This window comes from Penicillium brevicompactum, assembly GCF_028827555.1.
Source record: "Penicillium brevicompactum strain IBT 35665 chromosome Unknown utg000002l_segment0_segment0, whole genome shotgun sequence".
Lineage (NCBI taxonomy): Eukaryota > Fungi > Ascomycota > Eurotiomycetes > Eurotiales > Aspergillaceae > Penicillium > Penicillium brevicompactum.
Genome location: NW_026623205.1, coordinates 1 through 21,372, shown reverse-complemented (window position 1 = coordinate 21,372; position 21,372 = coordinate 1). Strand labels below are relative to the sequence as shown.

The 21,372-nt window shown below is 47.9% G+C and overlaps 7 protein-coding genes across 7 annotated transcripts; 3 read left to right on the top strand and 4 right to left on the bottom strand.

Moving 5' to 3' along the window:
• Window positions 1-178: 178 nt before the first annotated feature.
• On the bottom strand, window positions 179-2,777 carry N7506_002772 (cysteine--tRNA ligase; the record flags this gene model as incomplete). The annotated part of the gene is made up of 2 exons (XM_056952067.1): window positions 179-2,299; window positions 2,367-2,777. The coding sequence occupies 2 exons, from the start codon at window positions 2,775-2,777 to the stop codon at window positions 179-181; spliced, it is 2,532 nt and encodes an 843-aa protein (XP_056813759.1).
• A 153-nt stretch (window positions 2,778-2,930) lies between these two features.
• Window positions 2,931-4,436, top strand: trm61 (tRNA 1-methyladenosine methyltransferase subunit GCD14; the record flags this gene model as incomplete). The annotated part of the gene is made up of 1 exon (XM_056952066.1): window positions 2,931-4,436. One exon carries the CDS (start codon window positions 2,931-2,933, stop codon window positions 4,434-4,436), a length of 1,506 nt encoding a protein of 501 aa, XP_056813758.1.
• A 1,013-nt stretch (window positions 4,437-5,449) lies between these two features.
• Window positions 5,450-6,461, top strand: N7506_002770 (phosphotransferase family protein; the record flags this gene model as incomplete). Its single annotated transcript, XM_056952065.1, has 2 exons — window positions 5,450-5,668; window positions 5,739-6,461. The coding sequence occupies 2 exons, from the start codon at window positions 5,450-5,452 to the stop codon at window positions 6,459-6,461; spliced, it is 942 nt and encodes a 313-aa protein (XP_056813757.1).
• Window positions 6,462-7,367: 906 nt separating this feature from the next.
• Window positions 7,368-8,895, bottom strand: N7506_002769 (alpha/beta hydrolase; the record flags this gene model as incomplete). Its single annotated transcript, XM_056952064.1, has 5 exons — window positions 7,368-7,600; window positions 7,660-7,900; window positions 7,952-8,171; window positions 8,226-8,581; window positions 8,872-8,895. The coding sequence occupies 5 exons, from the start codon at window positions 8,893-8,895 to the stop codon at window positions 7,368-7,370; spliced, it is 1,074 nt and encodes a 357-aa protein (XP_056813756.1).
• A 2,473-nt stretch (window positions 8,896-11,368) lies between these two features.
• N7506_002768 (uncharacterized protein) lies at window positions 11,369-11,674 on the bottom strand (the record flags this gene model as incomplete). Its single annotated transcript, XM_056952063.1, has 1 exon — window positions 11,369-11,674. One exon carries the CDS (start codon window positions 11,672-11,674, stop codon window positions 11,369-11,371), a length of 306 nt encoding a protein of 101 aa, XP_056813755.1.
• A 1,078-nt stretch (window positions 11,675-12,752) lies between these two features.
• N7506_002767 (Aminoglycoside phosphotransferase) lies at window positions 12,753-13,529 on the top strand (the record flags this gene model as incomplete). Its single annotated transcript, XM_056952062.1, has 2 exons — window positions 12,753-12,800; window positions 12,840-13,529. The coding sequence occupies 2 exons, from the start codon at window positions 12,753-12,755 to the stop codon at window positions 13,527-13,529; spliced, it is 738 nt and encodes a 245-aa protein (XP_056813754.1).
• A 334-nt stretch (window positions 13,530-13,863) lies between these two features.
• On the bottom strand, window positions 13,864-17,954 carry N7506_002766 (uncharacterized protein; the record flags this gene model as incomplete). Its single annotated transcript, XM_056952061.1, has 5 exons — window positions 13,864-14,662; window positions 14,723-16,148; window positions 16,217-16,362; window positions 16,416-16,846; window positions 16,905-17,954. The coding sequence occupies 5 exons, from the start codon at window positions 17,952-17,954 to the stop codon at window positions 13,864-13,866; spliced, it is 3,852 nt and encodes a 1,283-aa protein (XP_056813753.1).
• Between the last annotated feature and the right edge of the window lie 3,418 nt (window positions 17,955-21,372).

The following is a 21,372-nucleotide window of genomic DNA, read 5'->3' as shown; positions in this document are numbered from 1 at the left end:
GTGAGGATTGAGGGGTAGTGCTTAGATTATCCCGATTAGGAAATGTTGACATTGGATAGAAGATGGTATATTGATATGCCAAGAAACGCCCCGCGATGCAAAGTAGAACCCACCCCCAACCTACTATACCAAGATACCCAAGATGTTTTATGAAATCAAATGCTGTTTGTGGGCGTTTTTATTTGGCCTGAGTCGCCAACCAAGCCTCGTGAGCCTTCTTCTGGTTCGTCCATTCTTTACGGAGCTTCTTGCCCCGGCTCTTGTTGATCTCCTCGCCTGCAGCATCGCGGAGAGGGATACCTTCGTCATCCCAGGCACTGTACTCACTGGTACGGAACATGTCCAAGTGGCTCAGCTTGCCCTTCTCTGCCTTCTTCAGGGCCTCTTGCTCCTGCTTCTTCTTTTCCGCAAGCTTCTGGCTGGCCTTGGCCTCCTTGTCTGCCCGAGCCTTGATCATCTCCTGGGTGACAGGTCGGACGAGGGCAGGTTGGTTCTCCCGATCTTCCAGGTAGACACCGACGCCGAAAAGATCGATGTCACGGACGCGATCGCACAGAGACAAGATGTCCTTGCCAATGGACTGGGAGGACTCCAAGGATGCAACGTTGTTGCGGAAGTTCTCGAAAATATCGGCGTACGGCTTGGCAGACTCAGACGCCTCCTGTGGTGGGGATGTGCGGGCAACTGCCTCTTCGAGATCCTTGGCGGTGATACCAGCCTTGGACCGTGCAGCCTCGCGGAGACGGTCACGCATAGAGGCGAGCGGGTAGAGGTAAGGCTTGGCCTCGCCAGGGACGTCGATACCAGACCAACCAATTTCGGAGCTATCGGCCGAGGCAGTGCCGTTAAGACCGAAAATGTTCACCATTGAGGTGACCCATTGAGCAGCCGCCTGAATGTCCTCGGCAGGCACGCTGGCCTTGTCAGCAATGTTGAACTTGGAGATGAGTTCAGAGATCGACTGCATAACAGCTGGGGTGTTGAAAGAATCGCAGAGTTGCTCATTGACAGTCTTCTTGGTGGCTTCCAGATCAGCGGCAAAAGAGGTGTCTGTGCCCGAAGACTGGAGAACAGACGGGTCCTTGACCTTCAGGAAGAAGTTGTTGACCTTCTCCTCCCATGAGCTACCAAATCCGACAAGATCGTCAGTGATCTCAACACCGTCCTTCCAGCCACCCAGAAGGAAGACAACACGCAAGCTGCGTGGGGTCCAGTCCTTGCGGTCGAGGGCCTCCCGGATGGTTGTGAAGTTCTTCAAAGACTTGGACATCTTAGATCCTTGGATGGACAGGTGGCCCATGTGCAGGAAGTAGTTGACCCACTGGTCGTGAGAGTCATGCTTGTGGCCATCGTGCCAGTAGGCTTCACTCTGAGCCAGCTCGTTGTCGTGGTGAGGGAAGGCAAGATCAATACCACCAGAGTGGATATCCATCTGCTTGCCTAGTCTGGCAGATGCCATGGCTGAGCACTCGATGTGCCATCCAGGACGACCCTTGCCCCAGGCACTAGACCAACTGGGCTCGCCAGGCTTCGAAGACTTCCACAGAGCAAAGTCGGAGTTTCCGCGCTTCTGAGTGGTTTTGCTAGCTAGAGATCCTTCACCCTCCGCGGCCAGCTTGTTGTCTGACCGACTCCACGGCTCAAGGCGAGCGTACGGGTGACCAGCAGCCTCGAAAGCATTGATGTCGAAGTAGACGGATCCATCTTCCGTGGCATATCCGAACTTGTTCTGCACAATGCGGTCAACGAAAGCCGCGATCTCGTCACCGTACTCCGTCACTCGAGTCAGCTCAGTGGGGTCGAGAACGTTCAGATCGCGCATGTCCGTCAAGAACCGCTCCTCATATCTCTTTGTCAGCTTGGTAAAGATGCTGTGGTCGTTCGCGTCAACAGATGCACCCTTGAGCGCATCCAAAAATGGGAGAATAAGATCTTGCGCCTCCGTGTAGAAGGTTTCGGGGAGAACTGCGGGACCGGCACTTTTGTCATTGTGGGACTCAGCCAGCACGATAACCTTGGCGGCCGAAGCAGCCGTCTTGATGTGCATCTTGACCTTTGCCTCATCATCACCAGCCTTCTCGTTCCCTGGCAAAGCTCCGCCGTTCAAGATAGTCGCATATGTCTTCTCGACTTCCTTCTGGTACTGCGAAGCGGGGAGTGCGGAGTCGAGCAAGGGCAGGTTCTTCTTGATATAAGCGGCAAAGGCGAGGTTAACGGTATTTAGGACTTCCGGTGTGATCGTTGGGTTTGCGGTGACGAAATCGTTAAATAGGTGTTGTTGTCTGGCGCGGAGAATGATCTATGGAAAATTTAGTGACTGCTCTCAGTAACGCGCATGCTTCGACGCGGCACTAATATATCCATACCTTGTCGTCCACATCGGTAATGTTCATCACAAAGTTGACATCGAACTTGAAGTAGTCGCGCATAATTCGACGAATGATATCGGTGCTGACATAGTTGCGAGCATGTCCTAAATGCGCGTCGTCATAGACAGTCGGTCCACAGGCGTACCACTCCACCTTCTTACCCGCAGGGTCGATTGGAACGAAAGGTGTCTTTGACTTTGTCAAAGAGTTCCAGACCTTCAATGCGGGCAGTTGCGCATTCGCACCGGTGGGTGGCTGCTGCCAGGGCGGCTGCTGGCGAGAAGACATGGACCTAAAGAAAGCGAACGACCGTGAAGATTTGGACCGAGAGAAGGAAAAGTAAAGTGATCGGGGAGCGAGCATAAAGAGGGGAGCGAGGCGCTTAGAGGGGCTCTGGTATCGACTCATCAACAGCGGCTTGGCTGTGATTGGCGACCATCAATTGCCATCGTCCACCGCCTCGACACCGCAGCCCTGTGCCCTAATTCGAGGCCCCATTAGGCAATGAGCCCCGTCTTTTTCTCTGCGGAGAGGCGTTCTCCAAGTCATTGCTCATTCACGATGCCGTCTCCGTTTTTGACTCCGAATCCTATAGCAGACGCAGACAGTCTCGCTCTGCTGCAGCTTCGTCGCGACCAGCTCGTTCCGACAATACTTCGCGACCATGACGATGAGAACCAAGGCTACTTCGAAGGCAAGGTCACCAACACCCGCTTTGGTTCATTCCCGCACAGCACCTTGATTGGAAAGCCTTGGGGATCTCAAGTGGTAGCTTCCAAGGTCGATACCGGCTCGCGCGGTCGTAGACCAACCAACAAGCGCAAAGCTGAAGATCTCGACGCACCCGCAACACCGACTGCTACGGAGGAGGAGAACAAGAAGCCAGCTTTAAGGACACCCGTCGCCGCAGACAGTGGTTTTCTACACATTCTCGCCCCAACACCAGAAGCATGGACGCTTTCTCTGCCGCACCGCACGCAGGTCGTGTACACCCCGGATTACAGCTATGTTCTTCACCGACTGCGCGCACGACCAGGCTGCACAGTCATTGAAGCCGGAGCTGGTAGTGGCTCATTCACACATGCATCGGTTCGCGCCGTGTTTAACGGCTACCCGGAGACCGAGCCTACGGCCAAGAAGCGCCGACTAGGAAAGGTGTGCAGTTTTGAATTCCACGAGCAGCGCGTGGGCAAAGTGCAAGAGGAAATCAAAGACCATGGACTCGATGGCCTAGTTGAGGTCACGCATCGGGACGTGTACGAGGATGGCTTCCTTTTGGGAACGCCTCACACTGGTAAATCGCCCAAGGCTAGCGCGATCTTCCTCGATCTACCTGCACCCTGGCTTGCCCTGAAGCATCTTGTACGCAATCCCCCTGCTGGTCAAGAGTCAGCTCTTGATCCAGAGTCGCCAGCCTACTTGTGTACCTTCTCCCCCTGTCTCGAACAGGTAGAGCGCACGATCCGCACCATGCGCCAGATGGGATGGCTTAATATTTCTATGGTGGAAGTTGCTCAGCGTCGAATTGATGTGAAGCGCGATCGTGTCGGTCTGGATACCGAAGGCGAGCGCGGTGCAACCGTGTTCCCCCAGACTGTTGAGCAGGCAGTCGAGAAGCTTCGCAGTGACGAACAACACGCGAAGCTTGTCCGTGAAAACCGAGTCAACAGGAGTCACCCAGATTATGAACCTATTGAGAAGGGAGACTGCACTTTCCATGATAAAGACTTTGGTATACCCAAGTACGCCCAAGGTCGCTTGGTGCATCGGTCTGAAATAGATCTCAGAACGCATACCTCATACTTGGTATTTGCCATCCTCCCTCGAGCTTGGAGCGAAGAGGATGAGAACAAATGCAGGGAACAGTGGCCATCGGATAAGGTCACCAACACTGGAGCTGCGACAAAGCCCAGCAAAAAGCAATTGAAAAAAGAGGCCGGGATAGAACGGGCGCGAAAGCGCCAGGAGAAGGCAGAGCAAGAAAAGCAGGCCCAGCCCGAATCTGGCGATAAGCCTGAGGATGAATCCGAGGCTCCAGTCGAACTTAAGGTCGAGGCGTCCGGGTGATTGTACAATGATTTGTTTTAATAGAAGTACCAAGCCGAACAACCGCACAGCGTTATTCCCAAGATATCATCGAATGATCTGACTACGAAACCAAATAATTAATGATCTATGAGCTCTTCATCGACTCCAGTCTTTCATTCTCAGGCGTTGCATTTCAACTCAGCATCGCATGCCTAGCCTTAGTTAACAGCGCTGAAAGCCAGAAATCGCGCATGGATAGAGAAACATGGTCATTTGCAGGTATCAACCCCTTGCTAGTGAAGAGAGTCAGTGTCTGGAGCAAGCATAATATTGCTTCATCCGCCAATCTCAGCCTCGATAATCCAATTGCCATCACCAGGCGAACACCGATTGTGTGTTGGAAAATCCCTTTCCAAGGTTGACAAGTTTACTGTCTTGGTATTTCCCTTCAAATTCAAACTCAATATTTACGGCAAACTGGCATTCGTTCTGAGAAAGCCCTGGAGAGATTCCTACATCCTCAATACAACACTAGGAATTACAGCTAATGGAGCCTGCTAAAGAGGCCGATCCGCTTTGTCTGGTATAATATGATATGCGAGCTTACTTTCAGGATCTCGCTGACAAGTCACACCGCTAATCCTCCGGGCCCTCTGACCTCGCCGTTCTCAAGGAAACAATGCTCTCGCCTTATCATTCTTATATCCAAGCAGGCTTTGATTATCACATCTACTAGTTCCACTATCATCTGTACAACTATGTCTATGTCTATCGACTCAACCTCTTGGGCTACCGTTGAAGATTTCCTGCAAGAGAGTGATAGGGAAACCACCGACTGTTTCAACCGAACTCAATGGAATGAGCTCTGTCGAATTGCTTCAGATCTGAATGGTCATTTGAAGTGTACTGCTTTAAACCAGGTCGCAAATGGGCTTAATAATATTGTTCGTCTACTGGAATTCTCTGATGGGACTCGTTGGGCGGCCCGGGTTCATATTCAAAGAAATACCTCCATCCCTATCAGCCCTAAACTCGGAAGCGAGGTTGCAACAATGCAATTCATCAAGGAGCATTCAAGCATACCAGTTCCCCGGGTTTATGCTTATGAACTCGAGCTTGACGACAAGAATACAGTGGGTAACACATTCATATTGATGGAGGTTCTCCCTGGCAGTGTCGCTATGGACACCCTTGGCGGCCACAAAGCCCATCGCGGCGTGATACCAAAACAACACCGACCAATATTTTACCGCTCTGTTGCAAGATGTCATGTTTGTCCCCTCAAGCTGTCTTATGAGCTCTCGTCTTGCTTAGCTGCTTACCTTTTACGGAGTACTGTAGGTTCAGTTGGCTTCTTTGCGATTTCCAAAAATCGGGGCGATAATCCGTACCCACAACGGAGGATACGAGTGTGGCCCTTTGCCAGGACTTGGTGGTCCATTTGACACAGCAACTGCATTCTTCGAGGCGTGGGCCGACAGCGTCAAGTTCAAGCAGAATAAAGACACAATCAAACACATGATGCAGAGAGCTCCAATATCAGCTGAACGAATGCTGGCTAGTATCGACAACTTCCCATCACAGATCAAATCGATGGCTAGCCGGCTGTCACTATGTGACGAAGGGCCTTTCCCTCTATCACACGAGGACTTTCTTCATAGTAACATCATGGTGGATGAGAATACCTTCGATGTGACGGGAATTATTGATTGGGAAGGAGCTTGTACTGTTCCTATTGAATTTCTTACGTTCCCGGATTTCCTCACAGCTATGCCTATGTCCTTCGATCTGCCAGGGAAATACGACCAAGATGGGCAGCCATTTGACGAGGAAGTACGAGAAGTGTGGCGTGAGCGAGAAGAGTACATCGAAATGGTAAAATCTGCTGAGCTCAGCGATAGCCTACTTTCAACCTGCCTCAGCAGTAAGAGGACCCAGGCTCTAGCTTATTCGTATGGAGCGTATAGCTTTATTGGAAAACTAGGTCTCTATGATCAAGTTGTGGCATTTTTGGAGAGTGAGGAAGAGACCTCAGATAATGCAACTAAGGCTTCCGGGGTATGAAGAGAGGCCGACGAAGAGGACCTGTGCATTGCTGAGCTGAGCGATGGTGCTGATGAGTTTCCGACACGTCACACTGATTGCTAGATTTTTGGGTGGCAGACCTCAGTCGCATCAAGATATTTGCATTTTAAGTGGTGTCTAAAGTGACCTGAAGATATTGATCTCGCTCAGGGCGATTGACTGTCCTAGAGATTGTCTAAAAGTAGCAAGTTGATATAAATTCAATGGATGCAGTATCAAGAACAAGCCTCAGTGCCGCACTCACGCGGGGCCAAAAAGACTATTACGGTTGCTTATAAACAGGAGTACAGAGTAGTTATGTGTTGGCTTAATCGCCTATTTTGAATGTTAAAGGAAGAGACCTATCGTCAACTTGGGGCCTCTGCTTGTCTTTTGGACTGTCTTTTTGGCTGCCCTTTCAACTGATTGTCGAGTCATCATGATGGTCGAGTAAATGAAGTCTGGGCTAAGCCGTGAACAGAGAACTTGAGATTGGGGATACAGGTCCTCTGCTATGGTGACACTAATCTAGAGATGGAAGAAAGAAAGGTGAAGAGAGAGCGAGAGAGAGTAAGTATATGAAGCCTGCCTTCCTCTCAGTCAACCTCCGTAACATGCTCATGCTCAGTTTTCACCCCCAAATTTATCATCTCATCAAGACCCGCGCCCAAACCTCGATTCCCGCGATTTGACAGAGTAGTATCAGTTGCCTGAAACAATAATTGACACATTTCCCACGATATGAAGTCCAGAGCGCCTTCTTTCCCTTTTATCAACGTCACTTTTAGCATTTTTTCCAAACGAAATACCATCTCCCTCCGCTTTACCATGGATTTATAAACTGTCCCCAGTACAGAAAGCAAATGCTATCTCAAAATGCCATCAGTCAGTTGACAAGTAAATTGCCTACAAGCAAACAGTCTCTGCCATGACTTCCTTCACAAAGTTGTGAATGCCCAGACTGACTTCGTCGGGCTTTTCCAACTGCAAAAAGTGGCCTGCATCAACTGACTTGATCCGAATATCAGCAGCATAAGGCGCAGTGTTGGTAATCTGGGAACTGGCGATACCAACAACATCCTTGCTCGCGGTTAGAAGTAGAACAGGGTGTTTAATGACAGCCTCGGATTTTGGAATAGCTTGGACAGTATTAGCTTGGTGGAACTTTTGTAGCTCAGTTCATTAGATCTCGGTTTACCTTTTTCATCGGCCGCATTGTAGTCTCTCATGAGGGATTTGTATGACTTGACTGGCCCATCGAAGCCTCCCTGGGACATGGTAATATTTTCGAAAATGTCTTTCTCGTCTTCTGTGATAAAGGTAGTCCAGGGCGCGATGCGATCCGCCAGAAGCCACTTCTTGTATTCTCCCACTGGAGAGAAGTGCTCTTTCAGGTAAGTGGCGTTGGAGCTGTAGGTTAGGGTGTAGGCAGAGTCAAACTAAAACACTTGTGAGTGTGTTGTCTTGAGCGACCAGGCCGAGAAACTTACATGTTCGTCCATGATAGGGGCCACATCGTCTTCATTCATAAAATACCAGTAGCCGAAGGGTGGATAGCCGATGGCATCGAGGCTGGCATTGTTGATGGCTTCGACTCCAGCTTGATTGAAAGCCATGGGAGGTGGTGAATAGCCAACACCAACGAATGCGCTTCCCTTGATACGTTCGCCCAGATAAGTTATCACGCGTGATAGTATGACAGAACCACTACTGCAATGTTAACAGAGGTATGCTATCCGGGGTTTTCTGCACAAAATCACATACAAGTCATGACCAATTGCAAACACATTGTCAATGCCTTCACAGTCCAGAATAGCACCAATATCCAAGACCTGTCTCTTCAAGGTAAATTCCTCGAGATCTAAAGGATTGTCTGTACCGCCAAAACCGAGCAGGTCAGGCGCGACGATACCATATCCCCTGCTGACAAAGTAGTCGATCTGATGGCGCCAGTCAAATGAGGTTGAGGGAAATCCGTGAATAAACAGCAGGTAGGGCTTCAAGGAGCTAGATGGTTCCGAGAAAATATACCGGTAGGCTGGGCCGGATGGGACGTTGGCTACCTTGACAAGGCTGGCGTAACTGGTGCCAGCTATGTCACTCTTCGGAGAGGTCAATTTCTGTTAGAACATGGGTATCTCATACAGCACTCACAATATCCGGGGATGAGTGATAGCTGCAATTAGCCTTCTATCAACTGGTTGTTAACACCTCCACTGTAATGCCCTAAGATGAAGAAGTAGTGATAAGTACCTGAGCTGGTGCAGTGGGCTCTGCTGCTGCTATCCCGCATATAGCAGCTAAGGATATATAGAAATGGTGAGCTTCATCCTAAAGAGAGATTGTAAGAGGGAATAGAGGTAGGAAGTAGACAGGAGGGTTGTGTGCTGAAGGGTTGAGTGCTAAGTACCTGTTTATATAGTGATTGTCTCATACTTGTCTACTAAGAGTTTGATTTACGAGGACAATACCGAATAAGGAGTTTGTAGTATTTGCAGCGTACCCATAGAACCCACAGGGAAGAGAGTAAACCACTCACTGTTGTATGTTTTTGCTTTTTTTTTCTTCTTGGGTCATGTTCACTCCAAAAAGAACGAAATTTGATAGCTTCATGTATGAGTGATCCGCAACAGAGACAAGACCTACTGAGTGAGGAGGGAAAGGTAATATGACGGTTTGAGCTTGCAGACGGGTCCGCAGGGATGATAGAGTGTATGTCAAAAGCGGGCGGCCTATACCGAGGTCATCTCTGTTTATCCTGTTGATTCAGTATCAGGAGGAGCAATGATTATATTATTCTGTACGAAACCTCCACACTGAACTATGTGTTTTAGCGTTTATCATGTAAAGCCCTGTTTTTTCTCTCGTTGTAGCTACCTGATAGAAGATAGCAAAAACAAAAACAAAAGCATAGCACGATCTTAGAAACAACCCAGATCAGATGCCTTCCATGGGCTTTCATGTTCGACTTGGTCATGGCGCAAGACCTCCAGGGCTGCAAGCCCCCTTCCCCCAAACAAGAGATTGGCTTCCAAGTGGGATCAATTCAAGCCCAGAAAGAAATTTGGTAGCGAATGTCTCACTATTTCAAGGCTTGGAAATTTGATGTATTTTCCCATGTGTTTAATCAACAGCAAAAGAGCTAGGGCGAGGAGTACCGAAAAATATCCTCGAATCAAAAGAGTATGAACAACGTGATAGCAGTGGCATTCCTGTCATCTGTCGACCTCTGTAAAGCAGGCTACCATGGCTCGATGGATCTGGTGGAGGCTACAGGAAAGGCCTTCCACGCCTAATATCTTGTTAATAGTGGAATATGCCAAAAGTTCAAGAAAAGCACTGTACCTTCTCCAATTATAATCCGGTATGCTATCGTGTTCAAAAGGTGGCTTCTTCCACTCGGTTCCGAAGAAATATAACTCTCTTGTGAATTCAATGTCATATGTTTTGCCATCATCGGTTAGTATGACATCAGGATATATACTGCATTCCGAACAATCCAGTGATTTTGACAATTTTGACAATATCTTGGTTTCTGTCCATTTCGAACCGACACGTAGTGAGAGCGACTTGAGTCGCCGAAACGCATTATTGTGTTGGCAGAACATTATCCTGCCACAATTTTGGTCGGTAACGGTTGGATCAACATGAATCAAATATTGATAGTTGAAAACGGTCAGACAATTACTCTTCGCCAAGAGAGATATTCTTAGCTCATAAGAAAATCTCTCGGATGGATCTGAATACTGACATTGGTGCCATATTGGTATATGTTGTTCGGTCATGTCAATAAATCTCTTTGGCCTGAGTTTCAGACAGGGACAAAACACAATGATACCTGGCCATCGACAAAAACGGCGCATTGGATTCTCATATCCACGGGAGGTTGGATCAAAATCTTCCAATGGGTGTAACTTGAGACAGGCAGCACAGTATTTCCATCGTGCAGATTCGAGTTTTAAAAGAAGGTCGGTTCGAGTAGAGTCCAACTCGTCCAGTCCATCAGAATATGGGAATCTGAAAGCTGGGGCGCTCAAAATATAATTGAAAAGACGGTAAAGTCTCTTGCAGGTAAGGAGTAGGCAAGCTTGTGATAAGACGGGGAGGTGAGATCCAATTTCAAGCATCATCTCCGGCGGAAGATCGAGAATTGATAGAGTTTTATCCTTCTTGGATCTTTCCCTGTCAGGTTGGTCTTCGGACAGAGACTGGCTTTTGCTGGGCAGTTCTTTATAGGACTGACTTTTCGAAACACCTTGATCTTCGTTCAATCGTTCCTCGTTGGACTGGTCTCTGTAGGTGTGGCTCTTTTTGCCCCCAAGGTGGCATCCCCTCATGATCTCGACCATAGTTGACATCCAAGCTGTAGGGCACATTTGATGAGGCATGTGTGCTTTACGGAGGACGTGGCTATCTGCTTTCGAAGAAATGGAAGTGGGTACTTCTCAGGATCGATAAAGAGAAAATGAAAAGTCGGGTTATTTCCTAGACATGCAGAGAGGTGGGCAGTGGCCAGGGCATCGCTGAATTAGGCGGCGGTTCTGATGAAACCTTCCGACACGTCACGCTGATCGCTAGAGTTGCGGGTGGCAGACCTCAATCTCATCAAGATATTTGCATTTCGAGTGGTGCCTAAAGCGTCCAGAGGAATTTCATGTCACTCAGGGTGATTGCCTATTCCTTAACAGAGTCCAATATCACCGAGTTGCCTTGACATACACGATGCTGATAAATCAATACTTTTTAGGATGAAGACACCAAAAGCTAGGAGCAAGCAAAAATTTTCACGTCAGGACAAGTGATTTATCGTCTAGACCTTGGACGGTCACTGGTCTTTTGTTTACCGACACAATGCAATAGCCATATACCCTCAGGATGGGGTGTACCCACTTGGGCGATTGTTTTCATCAAACGCGCGGGCTACCAGCCTTCTCGATCTCCTTTCGCTCCATGGCCTCTAGGCCCAACACGAATAGCTGCTCTTGGGAACTGGACGTCGACAGCCGGCTGCGAATTGATTGTGCAACCCGCCTTCCCACTCGGGCTTCTGCCAGGAGTTGTTTGAGGCCACCATCTAGGATGGCTGCAAATGTTTTGAATGACTTTTGTAGGCTCTTGTCTGCTTTTCTGGCTTTGATAAATCGTTTTTGAACCGATCTCCTAGCTCTGACGATGGCCTTCCGGTCACGTCGTTGTTGGTTTCTGATGAACATCACTCGACGTTTGTAACGATGTTGTTGACTCCGTAGGTGTCAGACAATTTATTGATGATCGCTTTCATCTTGCGTTGGTGAATGTTGATTATTGACTTCATCGAATGTCTCATCGCGGTTTGTATCGCTCGTGCGATTTCTGGCTTAGCCACACTCAGCTGGCCGTTGATTGCCTTTCTCAATACACGCTTGCGCATCCCTGCATTTGTTCTGACTGAACGATTGCCTGGATTGGTTGAGAGCCGATTGGACTGGGTGTTTTATTGTCTTCATGGGCTTTTGGAGGATGCATTGTGCGGCTCTCTTCAGCCATTCTGCGAACAGCGGCTGAAGGATTTTGTTCCATCGGTTCTGAAACAGTTTGGTTGGGTGCTTCAAGTACTTCAAATCGAATGTAGACCAGGAATTTCTTCAGTCACTAGGTGACGATAGGCTGAAGCAGGTTGATTTCAATGGAGAAGAAGAATTTCCACATGTCTGCACTTCATCTGCGAGCAGAGAGAAGAAGAGCAAAAAAAAATGAAAGAAATGAAAGAAAAGAGGGTTTCAGGCGACATGTTCCATTTCTCCCTTGAAGGTAGACAGACATATGTGGAGGAGAATGAGAGATCAGGAGGGGGAAACATTCCAAGGTTATAGATAGGGAAAGAAAGAAAAAAAGGGAAAGAGCTGGGCATAGACAGCAATGTAAACACTGCAAATAGAGTGTAAACCCATCACACGGAAACTACCAACCTTGAGCAACCTTGAGCCACGCAGGTCTATAGCGACCAGGATTAATTGCAGTTCCTCGCGACAGTACCTCTACCGCTCCGGTCTCTCACCTAAACTCTTGAGTCTTCTCGTTCAATGTCTTTTCAAGTGCCTTTCCTTTGCTACTTACAAAAACCCGCGGCTGCTATACTGGTTGACCACCAGCGAGTCCTCACTGTAATGTGTCTTGGGTCAGGAGTTTGCAACAATTTTGCTAGCCTGCTGAATGCCAGTATAAGTGGAGAGTGCCATCATGTGACTGAGGGGGATTCCACTTCACTAATTACCTCCTACTGCATCGTGACTCCAAAATTGCCCCACTACCATGGAGCGCCGAATATCTCCAGCACTTTTGACCGATGAAGCCCGCCTTGTACCAGACAACCACATACATTTCTTTCGCGTGGACTAGAAGACAGTTGTCAAACTGTGTGGCCCAGAACGTCTCGCTGAGGCAGAGGCGTTGAAATTCGTCCGTGCCAACACTTCTCTACCAGTTCCCGAGGTGTACGGTGCTTATGTGGACGAAACCATCAATCGCGGTGTGATGGTCATGGAGTATATCGAGGGGGATGTTCTTCGAGATGTCATTGAAGACATGGACGCAGACCGGCGCCAAAAGATTGTTTCACAATTACAAGCTTACATGTCCGAGCTTCGATCCATCAAAGGGGACTTCATCGGCTCCGTCGATGGATCAGCCTGTGAAGACCCCGTCTTCTGTGCTGAGCTGGGAGGATTCGGCCCCTACAAAAACGAAGATGAATTCAATAATGGGCTGATCCGGGCAATGGAGATTCAAGGGAAGAATTCCTGGCACACCCACATATCCAAGTTTCTTCGAGCAATGCCTCCTCATGAGATAGTCCTCAGTCATGGGGACTTCTCGCCACGCAATATCATTGTCAAGGGGGACCGAGTTGTTGGAATTGTGGACTGGGAGATGGCAGGGTTCTATCCCGAGTATTGGGAATATGTTAAGGCGATGTATCATCCAAACTGGCAAAGCCGCTGGATCGAAGATGGTCTTGTTGATACCATACTCAAGCCCTATTACTTGGAGCATGCTGCCATGTTACATATGCAAGAGGCTGTCTGGTGAGAGCTTTGAGGCTAGGAGAATGTATTTAGGTGGCGATACATTTAGCACAGGCTTTGGAATGTAAGCTCCCACTGCCCCTAGAGGAAGTGTGTAAGAAGTGATGGCGATTTTGAGTATCCATTATCAGTCAATTTATGCGTGTATATACATGTTTCTGATGACTATGCGTATATATCGAAGTTTAAGTTCGGTCAAATGTAATTCTCTCATTTTACCTACAGGGTCACCTGACCAATGAATATGTTGTAGTAGACAGTTGACATTTATATGAATGACAACGCTGACTATTGAAAGATTCTGGATAACTTTAGCGCCGTGTCAGACCCCCGGAGAGTTAAGGGCAAGTCGTTATTGTAATCGAGGGTACCGATCTTTGTAGTTGCGCCTCAGTGTCAGCAGGGGTATTCTGTTGCCTCTGCTGCATCGAATGAGGGTTTTGTCTCTCCTGGGGCTGTTGAGTTGTTGAATCTCCAGCCCTCTGATCATCACCATGGTTGGAAACTCGTCGAGAGAAAACCCGGCGAGTAAAGCGGGTAAGAGCCCAGATGCAAGCTTTGAAGCTTCTGCCAAAAGCATGAACTATCTTGACAAATGGCCGCAAGAGGAAAGCAAAGCTGTTGGTGACAGCATTGAAAACGAGAGCAAACTGGTCGTCGGGAATCAAGCGAAGAATCATAGCCCACGGCATACAGCCCACGGCACAAATGAGACAGACAATCCACAAAACGCCATTGATACGTGTAACGCGAAATGCCTGACCGCCAATAAATATGATCATAATTTGTCCGCCCACAATGACAGCGTTGATACCTAGGAACCAATAATTCTTGAACATACCCTCGAAGACATTGAACTTATTGTCAAGGCGGCGGCAATTGAATTCGTTGAAAATCTGCATCCAAACAAATGTGTTAAAAACAACGGTCGAAAGTTGCTTGGCTCGAAGCTCTAGGTTGTTGCTGTCAAGTTGTGGGCTCAAAATGTGGTCCCCGGCGAAGTAGAGCATAAAGATCACCGCGAGTTTATAGACTGTTTGCCCGAGGATCATCTTCCACATGTTCATCGTGAAGAGTGGGGCACTTTTCGGCACAGGTTTTCGATCTAGAATTTCAGGCGTGGGCCCGTCGGTGGCTCTAGATTCCATGATTCGTTAGCAGGATAGTGGATATACCGTCAGAAGGCCTAATATTTACAAGGCTAGAGCAGCAAACGTATCCATTATGAGATTGACCCACAGCAATTGCACCGCATTCAGCACGGGGTTGTTCGAATCGCTATAGATCGACGACACGAATGTTAGAATAACAGCCGTGATGTTAACAGTGATTTGGAATTGAAGAAACTTGGCGACGGCGTCATTAACCGTCCGTCCCCAGGCGATCGCTGTAACAATAGATCGAAAATTGTCATCGAGGAGAATGATTGAGCTAGCTTCTTTAGCTACCTCGGTACCGGCAATACCCATAGAAAATCCGACGTCCGCAGTTCGCAATGCAGGCCCGTCATTTGTGCCGTCGCCCGTTACAGCGACTGTTTCGCCAAGATTCTTGAGACGTTCTACCAAAAGACGCTTATCCTCTGGCGAAGAACGGGCTAGGACCTGTAGGCGTGGAATCACCCGATCTAGTTCCCCGACTGATAGATGTCGAAATTGGTAACCTTCCATGACTAGGCCATCCGTTTTGATACCGCAAGATGATGCAATGGCGACAGCAGTTGCAATGTTGTCACCAGTCACCATTTTCACTTGGACACCCGCAGAATGACATCTGCGAATCGCGGGAGGAACCTCAGGCCGGAGGGGATCCTGGATACCCACCACCCCAACCCATGTCATGTCTCGGAAGGCATCGTTAAAACCGGCCAAAGATGGGTCATCCTCCATCTTCTCCGCCCCTGTGGGAGGCCAGGCAAAGTAGTCCTTATATACGAACCCGATGGTTCGAAGGGACGCAGTAGCGAATTGATTGATGATCTGAAGGATTTGATCTCGCTTAGCGTCGGAGAGGGATTCCGTTTGGAGTCCGTTGCTAGCAGTAGCTATTCCTGTGATGTGTGTAGAACACGCATCGATCATGAGCTCAGGGGCACCCTTCACAAGAAAACGGTACTCTCCTCCAGGAAGCCGGTAAACGAGACCCATGGATTTTCGGGTCGAGTCGAATGGAAAAAGTTGGACAGTAGTAGTCTTGACGTGTTCACGCTCCAGTGTAAGGTCCATGCCCAAATAGTCATAGGCCAACTGGAGAAGGGCAACTTCAGTCTTGCTTCCGATGAACTCTTGCTGCCCACCCGCTCCTTCCTTGAAGGCGGTAGAATTGAGGGCAATACTCTTCAATATAAGATCTCGAGCCGGATCTGTAATTTGTTGAAAAACGGATGCGATATTAACCGAGTTAGTCTCATCCTCCGGCATTCGGCTGAAGCTGTGATCTAAACCCCACACACCGGCGACAACGGTCATCTTGTTTTGGGTCAAGGTTCCTGTCTTGTCTGAGCATATCACTGTAGCATTTCCCATTGTTTCGCAGGCTCGTAAGACGCGAACCAGATTGTTCTCCTTGACCATGCGAGTCGTGGCAAAAGCCAAAGCGAGTGTCACGGCGAGGGGAAGGCCCTCTATGAGAATCAAAAAGATATGAGAAACAAGGAACGATCAAATTCAAATTCCGTGACTAGACACTTGCCTGGTACTGCGACAACAATAACGGTGACCGCCACGATTAAAATGTCGACAAAATGCTGACCCTTGACAGTTGAGGTCTGATCAGGGTGATTAGGAAGATCGGCAATGAATTGAAACACTAGGACAAGGAAAAGAATAATAGCAGCACTATAAGTCATTGTCAGCACCTTCCTTTCATATATAGAAAGTTCAATACATACGCTGATCCCAAATATCCGATCCAATTAGCAAGATGGCCGAGTTTGACCTGGAGCGGTGTTGGATCGTTCGAGACTTGTAAAGATAGCATGAGTCGACCGTAAGTGGAGAAGGGTCCAACACCAGTCACTAGATAGGTCCCCACGCCTTCCAGTACCTTGCTGCCAGAAACCAAAAATGGGTCAAGCGTTTTATCAGCACGGCCTTCAGTGATACACTGCCATACCCTATGTCCATTCGTCTTCTTTACCTGATCTGATTCACCGGTGACTGATGACTCGTCGCATTTAACAGCATACCCCGATATCAAGACCCCGTCAGCTGGAATAGAGTCACCAGGCTCAAGATGTAGCACATCGCCCACCATTATATCATATATTGAGATCATTATCGACTTTCCGGAGCGAATAGCTTTGACATCGCGGTCGTTATTCTGATTGGAAAATCAGATAGTTAACCAACATAACCTAAAGATAAGCCAACTAACTTACTCGTTTATTGAGTTTTGCAAACTGTTTCTCCTTTTGCCAGTCATTAGCAGCTGTGACGACTGTCACAATTAAGATTGCCACGCAAATGGCAACCCCTTCCACCCACTCCACGCCCGTGCCGGCATCTACCGATTCGTAGATCCCTAAGGATAGTGAGATGACGGCGGCGATGGTCAAGAGAATGATGATTTTATCGTTATAAGCGATCCAAAATAGCTTGAAAATCCCAACTGACTTTCGTGCTGGTAATTTGTTCTCGGAAAAAATGCGTATGCGGTCCTCGAAACTCGATCTGTTGTTAATTGCTGCAGCCACTCCCCCTGTTGGGTTACCGTCTAGTTTTGACTCAACGAGACAGGTTGGCCCATCGTACATGTGTGAAATTGCTTGCTGAAGGTCTATAAAACCATCTAATTGACCTTCGTCGACGGATAGACCGGCATCAAGGTCCGTTCGTAGTCCTTTTCTTAGCCCTTCCAACCCACCAACAACGAAGAATGCTGCGAGTGACTTCGGGTTTTGTAATTTGTTGAGCTGTCCAGGTGAAAAGGCAAAAGGGCATTTGTCAACATGGAAACCGGCATCATCCTGAGAATCCAGCGTCACTGCTTCTAACAGCGACACGTCATCACAGTAAAATTTGGATGTCTGAGTTGAATATAAATCCGAAAGAGTCATGGAATGGGCCATTGAACGCTCAGTAGATGCAATCGACTGCGAGCGCGGATTCGGGGCATCGTCATCAATCGATGGCGAAGACCGATGTAAGGCTTGAGGGAGCACCGGTAGGAGGGTATCATGCTTCTCGCTCTCAGCATCAAGTGAGTGAGATGAAATCGAGGCATGGTTCGGATTGATTGGTTCTAGATGTGCCGTTGACGCTGCAGGTGATAAGGCCGATGAGGACGACTGCTGACAGGGAATTGGTATCTGATCACCTTGTGGAGATGCATTTTGAGGTTCAATAGCTCCTTCATCAAAGGAGTCTGTCCCCAAAGTAGATAGATCGGCTGAGGGCTGCTGATACGAATTGTCACGAGAAGAAGCCATAATTGTATTTTGCAGGACCGTCATGCGTCTTGTACATTTCAATAGAAATGATTCACCTCCCGTGAGAGGGAGTCGTTTCATGTATCAAGCTATTGTTCCTTATAATTTTTCTAGTAGGGGGCTGTGCAATTATGCCCAGGAAGCCTTTCAGGGTTGAAAAGACTGTCGTCCATGGACCAGCCTTCACAGGCTTGCAGGCCAGCATAAATGCCAAGAAAATATAGACAAGATATCCAGTATGATCTTCCCGATCCCGTATTTCATGCCCAGGGATCCCCATGTAGCAGCAAAATTACAATATGGAAGACCACAAAAGTTTACTACGTAAGCCAAGCGCTAGAAGAACTAAACACAGGTGAGCGTTGATACCGGCACACTGGCGCTCTTGGGACTTGATGGAAATGTAGCGTTGTTTCCTCTGTAAGTCGAATTATGTCTTCTGATTTGTTCAGTCCGATTAATAAAATCATATCGAAACAGAAGATTGAAAAGGCCTTCATGATCCCAGCCTCAGAGTGAGTGTGTTTGTTAGTGCTTGTCGCCATGATTTCAAGTGGCGATAAACCTCGACTGCGCCTCGATCCAGAACCTCAATCACCTGGCAAACTCGGGAAGCCCCACAAACCTTATAATACATGGATTTCATGGGCCAATGGGAGAGCAATTATGTATTCGATGCTTCTATAAGCAATAGGAAGCTAAGCGGACATGTCAAGTACGTCATACATCCTGGGCTTGAGCTCATGTACCACGAGGCACGGTACATGCAGCCGCTAATGACGCCCGACACAACTTTAATTACATCCGAAGTACCGCTCGACGTTATAAAGTCCACGGCTATGTTCGGCAATCTTTTGACCTCTGGTGACTGGTCTGCAGTGGCTTCCGAAACCACTTTGGTCCGTACTTCTGAGGCCACACAACCAAAACTCCCATGCATCAATTTAATGCGGTCGGAAGGCAGCATTCTGTAGTTCTCCTTGTTTGTTTTGCCAAAATTAGTGCACCCCATCGAGGGTGAGATGCAGCAGATAAGTATTTCTGGAGCATCATATAGCTTCCCATGCTCTGTAAACAGAATAGCGCATTGACGATGATTGGGCGTATCGTATGTCTGGCTTAGACTGATGCAGGAATGAAACAGGATTCTCAGGCATATCATCAAACTTGCTTCACAAAGTTGGATGCTAGAGTTCTTGGTCTAGATCATCGGCTTGACGAACGCAATGCAGGTGGCTTTCGATCACGGATTAATGCCAAGCGCAAACCAATGATATATGTCATTGTGCCTCGTATAGTTCTTCATTGACATTGGTAGATAGTCCCTTTGAATGATTTATGAAGGACTGTCACAAGAATCCTGCGAAATTTCAACACTTGTCATTCAACTACCCTCTGAATCTAATCCAATCCATTCCCCAACATTCTACATTCAATAGCCATGCCGCCTAGTAATATTGATCATATCACCATATACCACCTTTTAGAATAACAGTATAATTGGTACCCAAGAATGTTTTTGACTTTATCAACGGGCTAGCTTGGCGCTTTGCGGGTGCTGGTGTACGACTAAGAGTTCGAGGTCCACCAACAGTGATGAGAATGCGACGAAAGTTATTTAGAAAATAATATTCTAGAGCATTAATCGACTACGTTTACCTATAAAACAGTTGTTTCGTTCTTAAGAAATCTGCGAATCTCAAACCCTGTCAGGCGCAGAGAAGAAAGCGGCAATGGGTGAGCACTAAATAGTAAAATGAAAAAGGAAAAGTCTTAAGCGCCAGGCATTACCTGGTACATATACAAGAGGTTTTTCGATGAGCACTTTAGAGCCAGGACCTCGGGAGAACGTATTTGTTAGCATGGCCATTTCGCGTTGTTTCCAAATCTAAAAACACCCCAAGCCAGTTCTGATGCTATTTGTTGCAACATAATTCCTCCAAGGCTAAGGCGGGAAATTCACGATACAGCCCTGGAGTCGCTCATGGAAAATATTGGAACCTTGGAAATTACCTCTGTATGATGATGTCCATAGAAGAAAAGGAGAAGCAAGAAGAGGGATATTTCGAGCCGAGAGGTGAAGCAGGGCCACTCACTTCCAGCAGGAGTACGGAATACGCCGTATACTCAACATTCGTTACACGCTCGGGCTGAAGGGGTTCGTCTGGTCTATCACATCGCGACGCTACAGTTGTCCAGGTCCAGAAGTATGGGTCTGGGGGCCCGGGCGAAACGCGGGCCGCAGAAGCTAAACAAAGTCAGCCAACAGCCGGTCCGCGGGTCAATACCATAGCATGGCCCTATTCATGTCATTCCTGGGTTGAGACTAAAGTACCAAATGGAATTCATTTCTCTTGATCTGGCGAGTCGTTGTACTTGCAAATTCTCAAGAGTATAGACCGTGCCCGCGATATGCACCATCCTGTAGTCCAAGGGGGCACCCACGATCGCATGTATGGTTTCACAGCACGGGGTGAATTCTCGGCACCTGGAACCTCCTTGGACTAGAAAGTGGAGTCCTTGAGTGGGTATTCCAAGTTTGTTTTGGTCTAGCCCTGGAGGTGGTACTCCGTACACATCATAAGACATACACCAAGTGAGGGCTGAAGGTCATCGCTCCCGTCCCCCAAGGGGTGAGTGTTGACTTCAACATGATTAGCCCAAATTCAACAACCATCTAAGACAGACTTCGCACCCATGAGTATTGTTTACGTTTCAACAATTCTCTGGGTATGGATGCTTTTTTGGGTACGGAGTATACCTGGCGCATGCTGACAGATTACTTGCAGAATTGAGGTAAACAAGTATCACATTGTGTTTCGTTTGGCCAAAAGTCCTACACACCCCATACCCCATACCTCGTGCAAATACGGAGTGCTTACATAGAGTGGATGTGATAGTTCTCTTGAATTGCATTGCATTGTACAACGCACCCCATGAGGAGTATACATTGTTAGATCCTGTTGGTCTCAGTGTGTCCCGTAGCTGAACTACCAATACCGAACCCTGCAGATCTCAATTAAACCCATGAGAATTAGGTTGAACTAGGGCCCAGGCAACTTGATCTACTGAGAACTAATCTTGGTATGATTTTAAGGCTTTTGATTAGTGCTAATTGGGAAGCTAACAGAGTCTATCGGCTATTGATCGTACTTTGATCCAATCAAGGGCTCATATTGTATCCACATGTGTTGTTTTTCCAAGCCCAAAGTGTTCAAGTGGATCGACAGTGGATCGATCAACTGGGTAATTTCCCTATGCACTCCGTACGTCTACAGTAATTCGATCCAACGAGCCCACAACAATAACAAGTTTAGCTAAGAAGTTTGAGCTAGCAGACCGCGAGAGAGAAAAAGGGTTAAAAGCTCCTGCTCTGCTCTCCTTCTCTGACCTAGACATCTCTCACAATTTCACACTC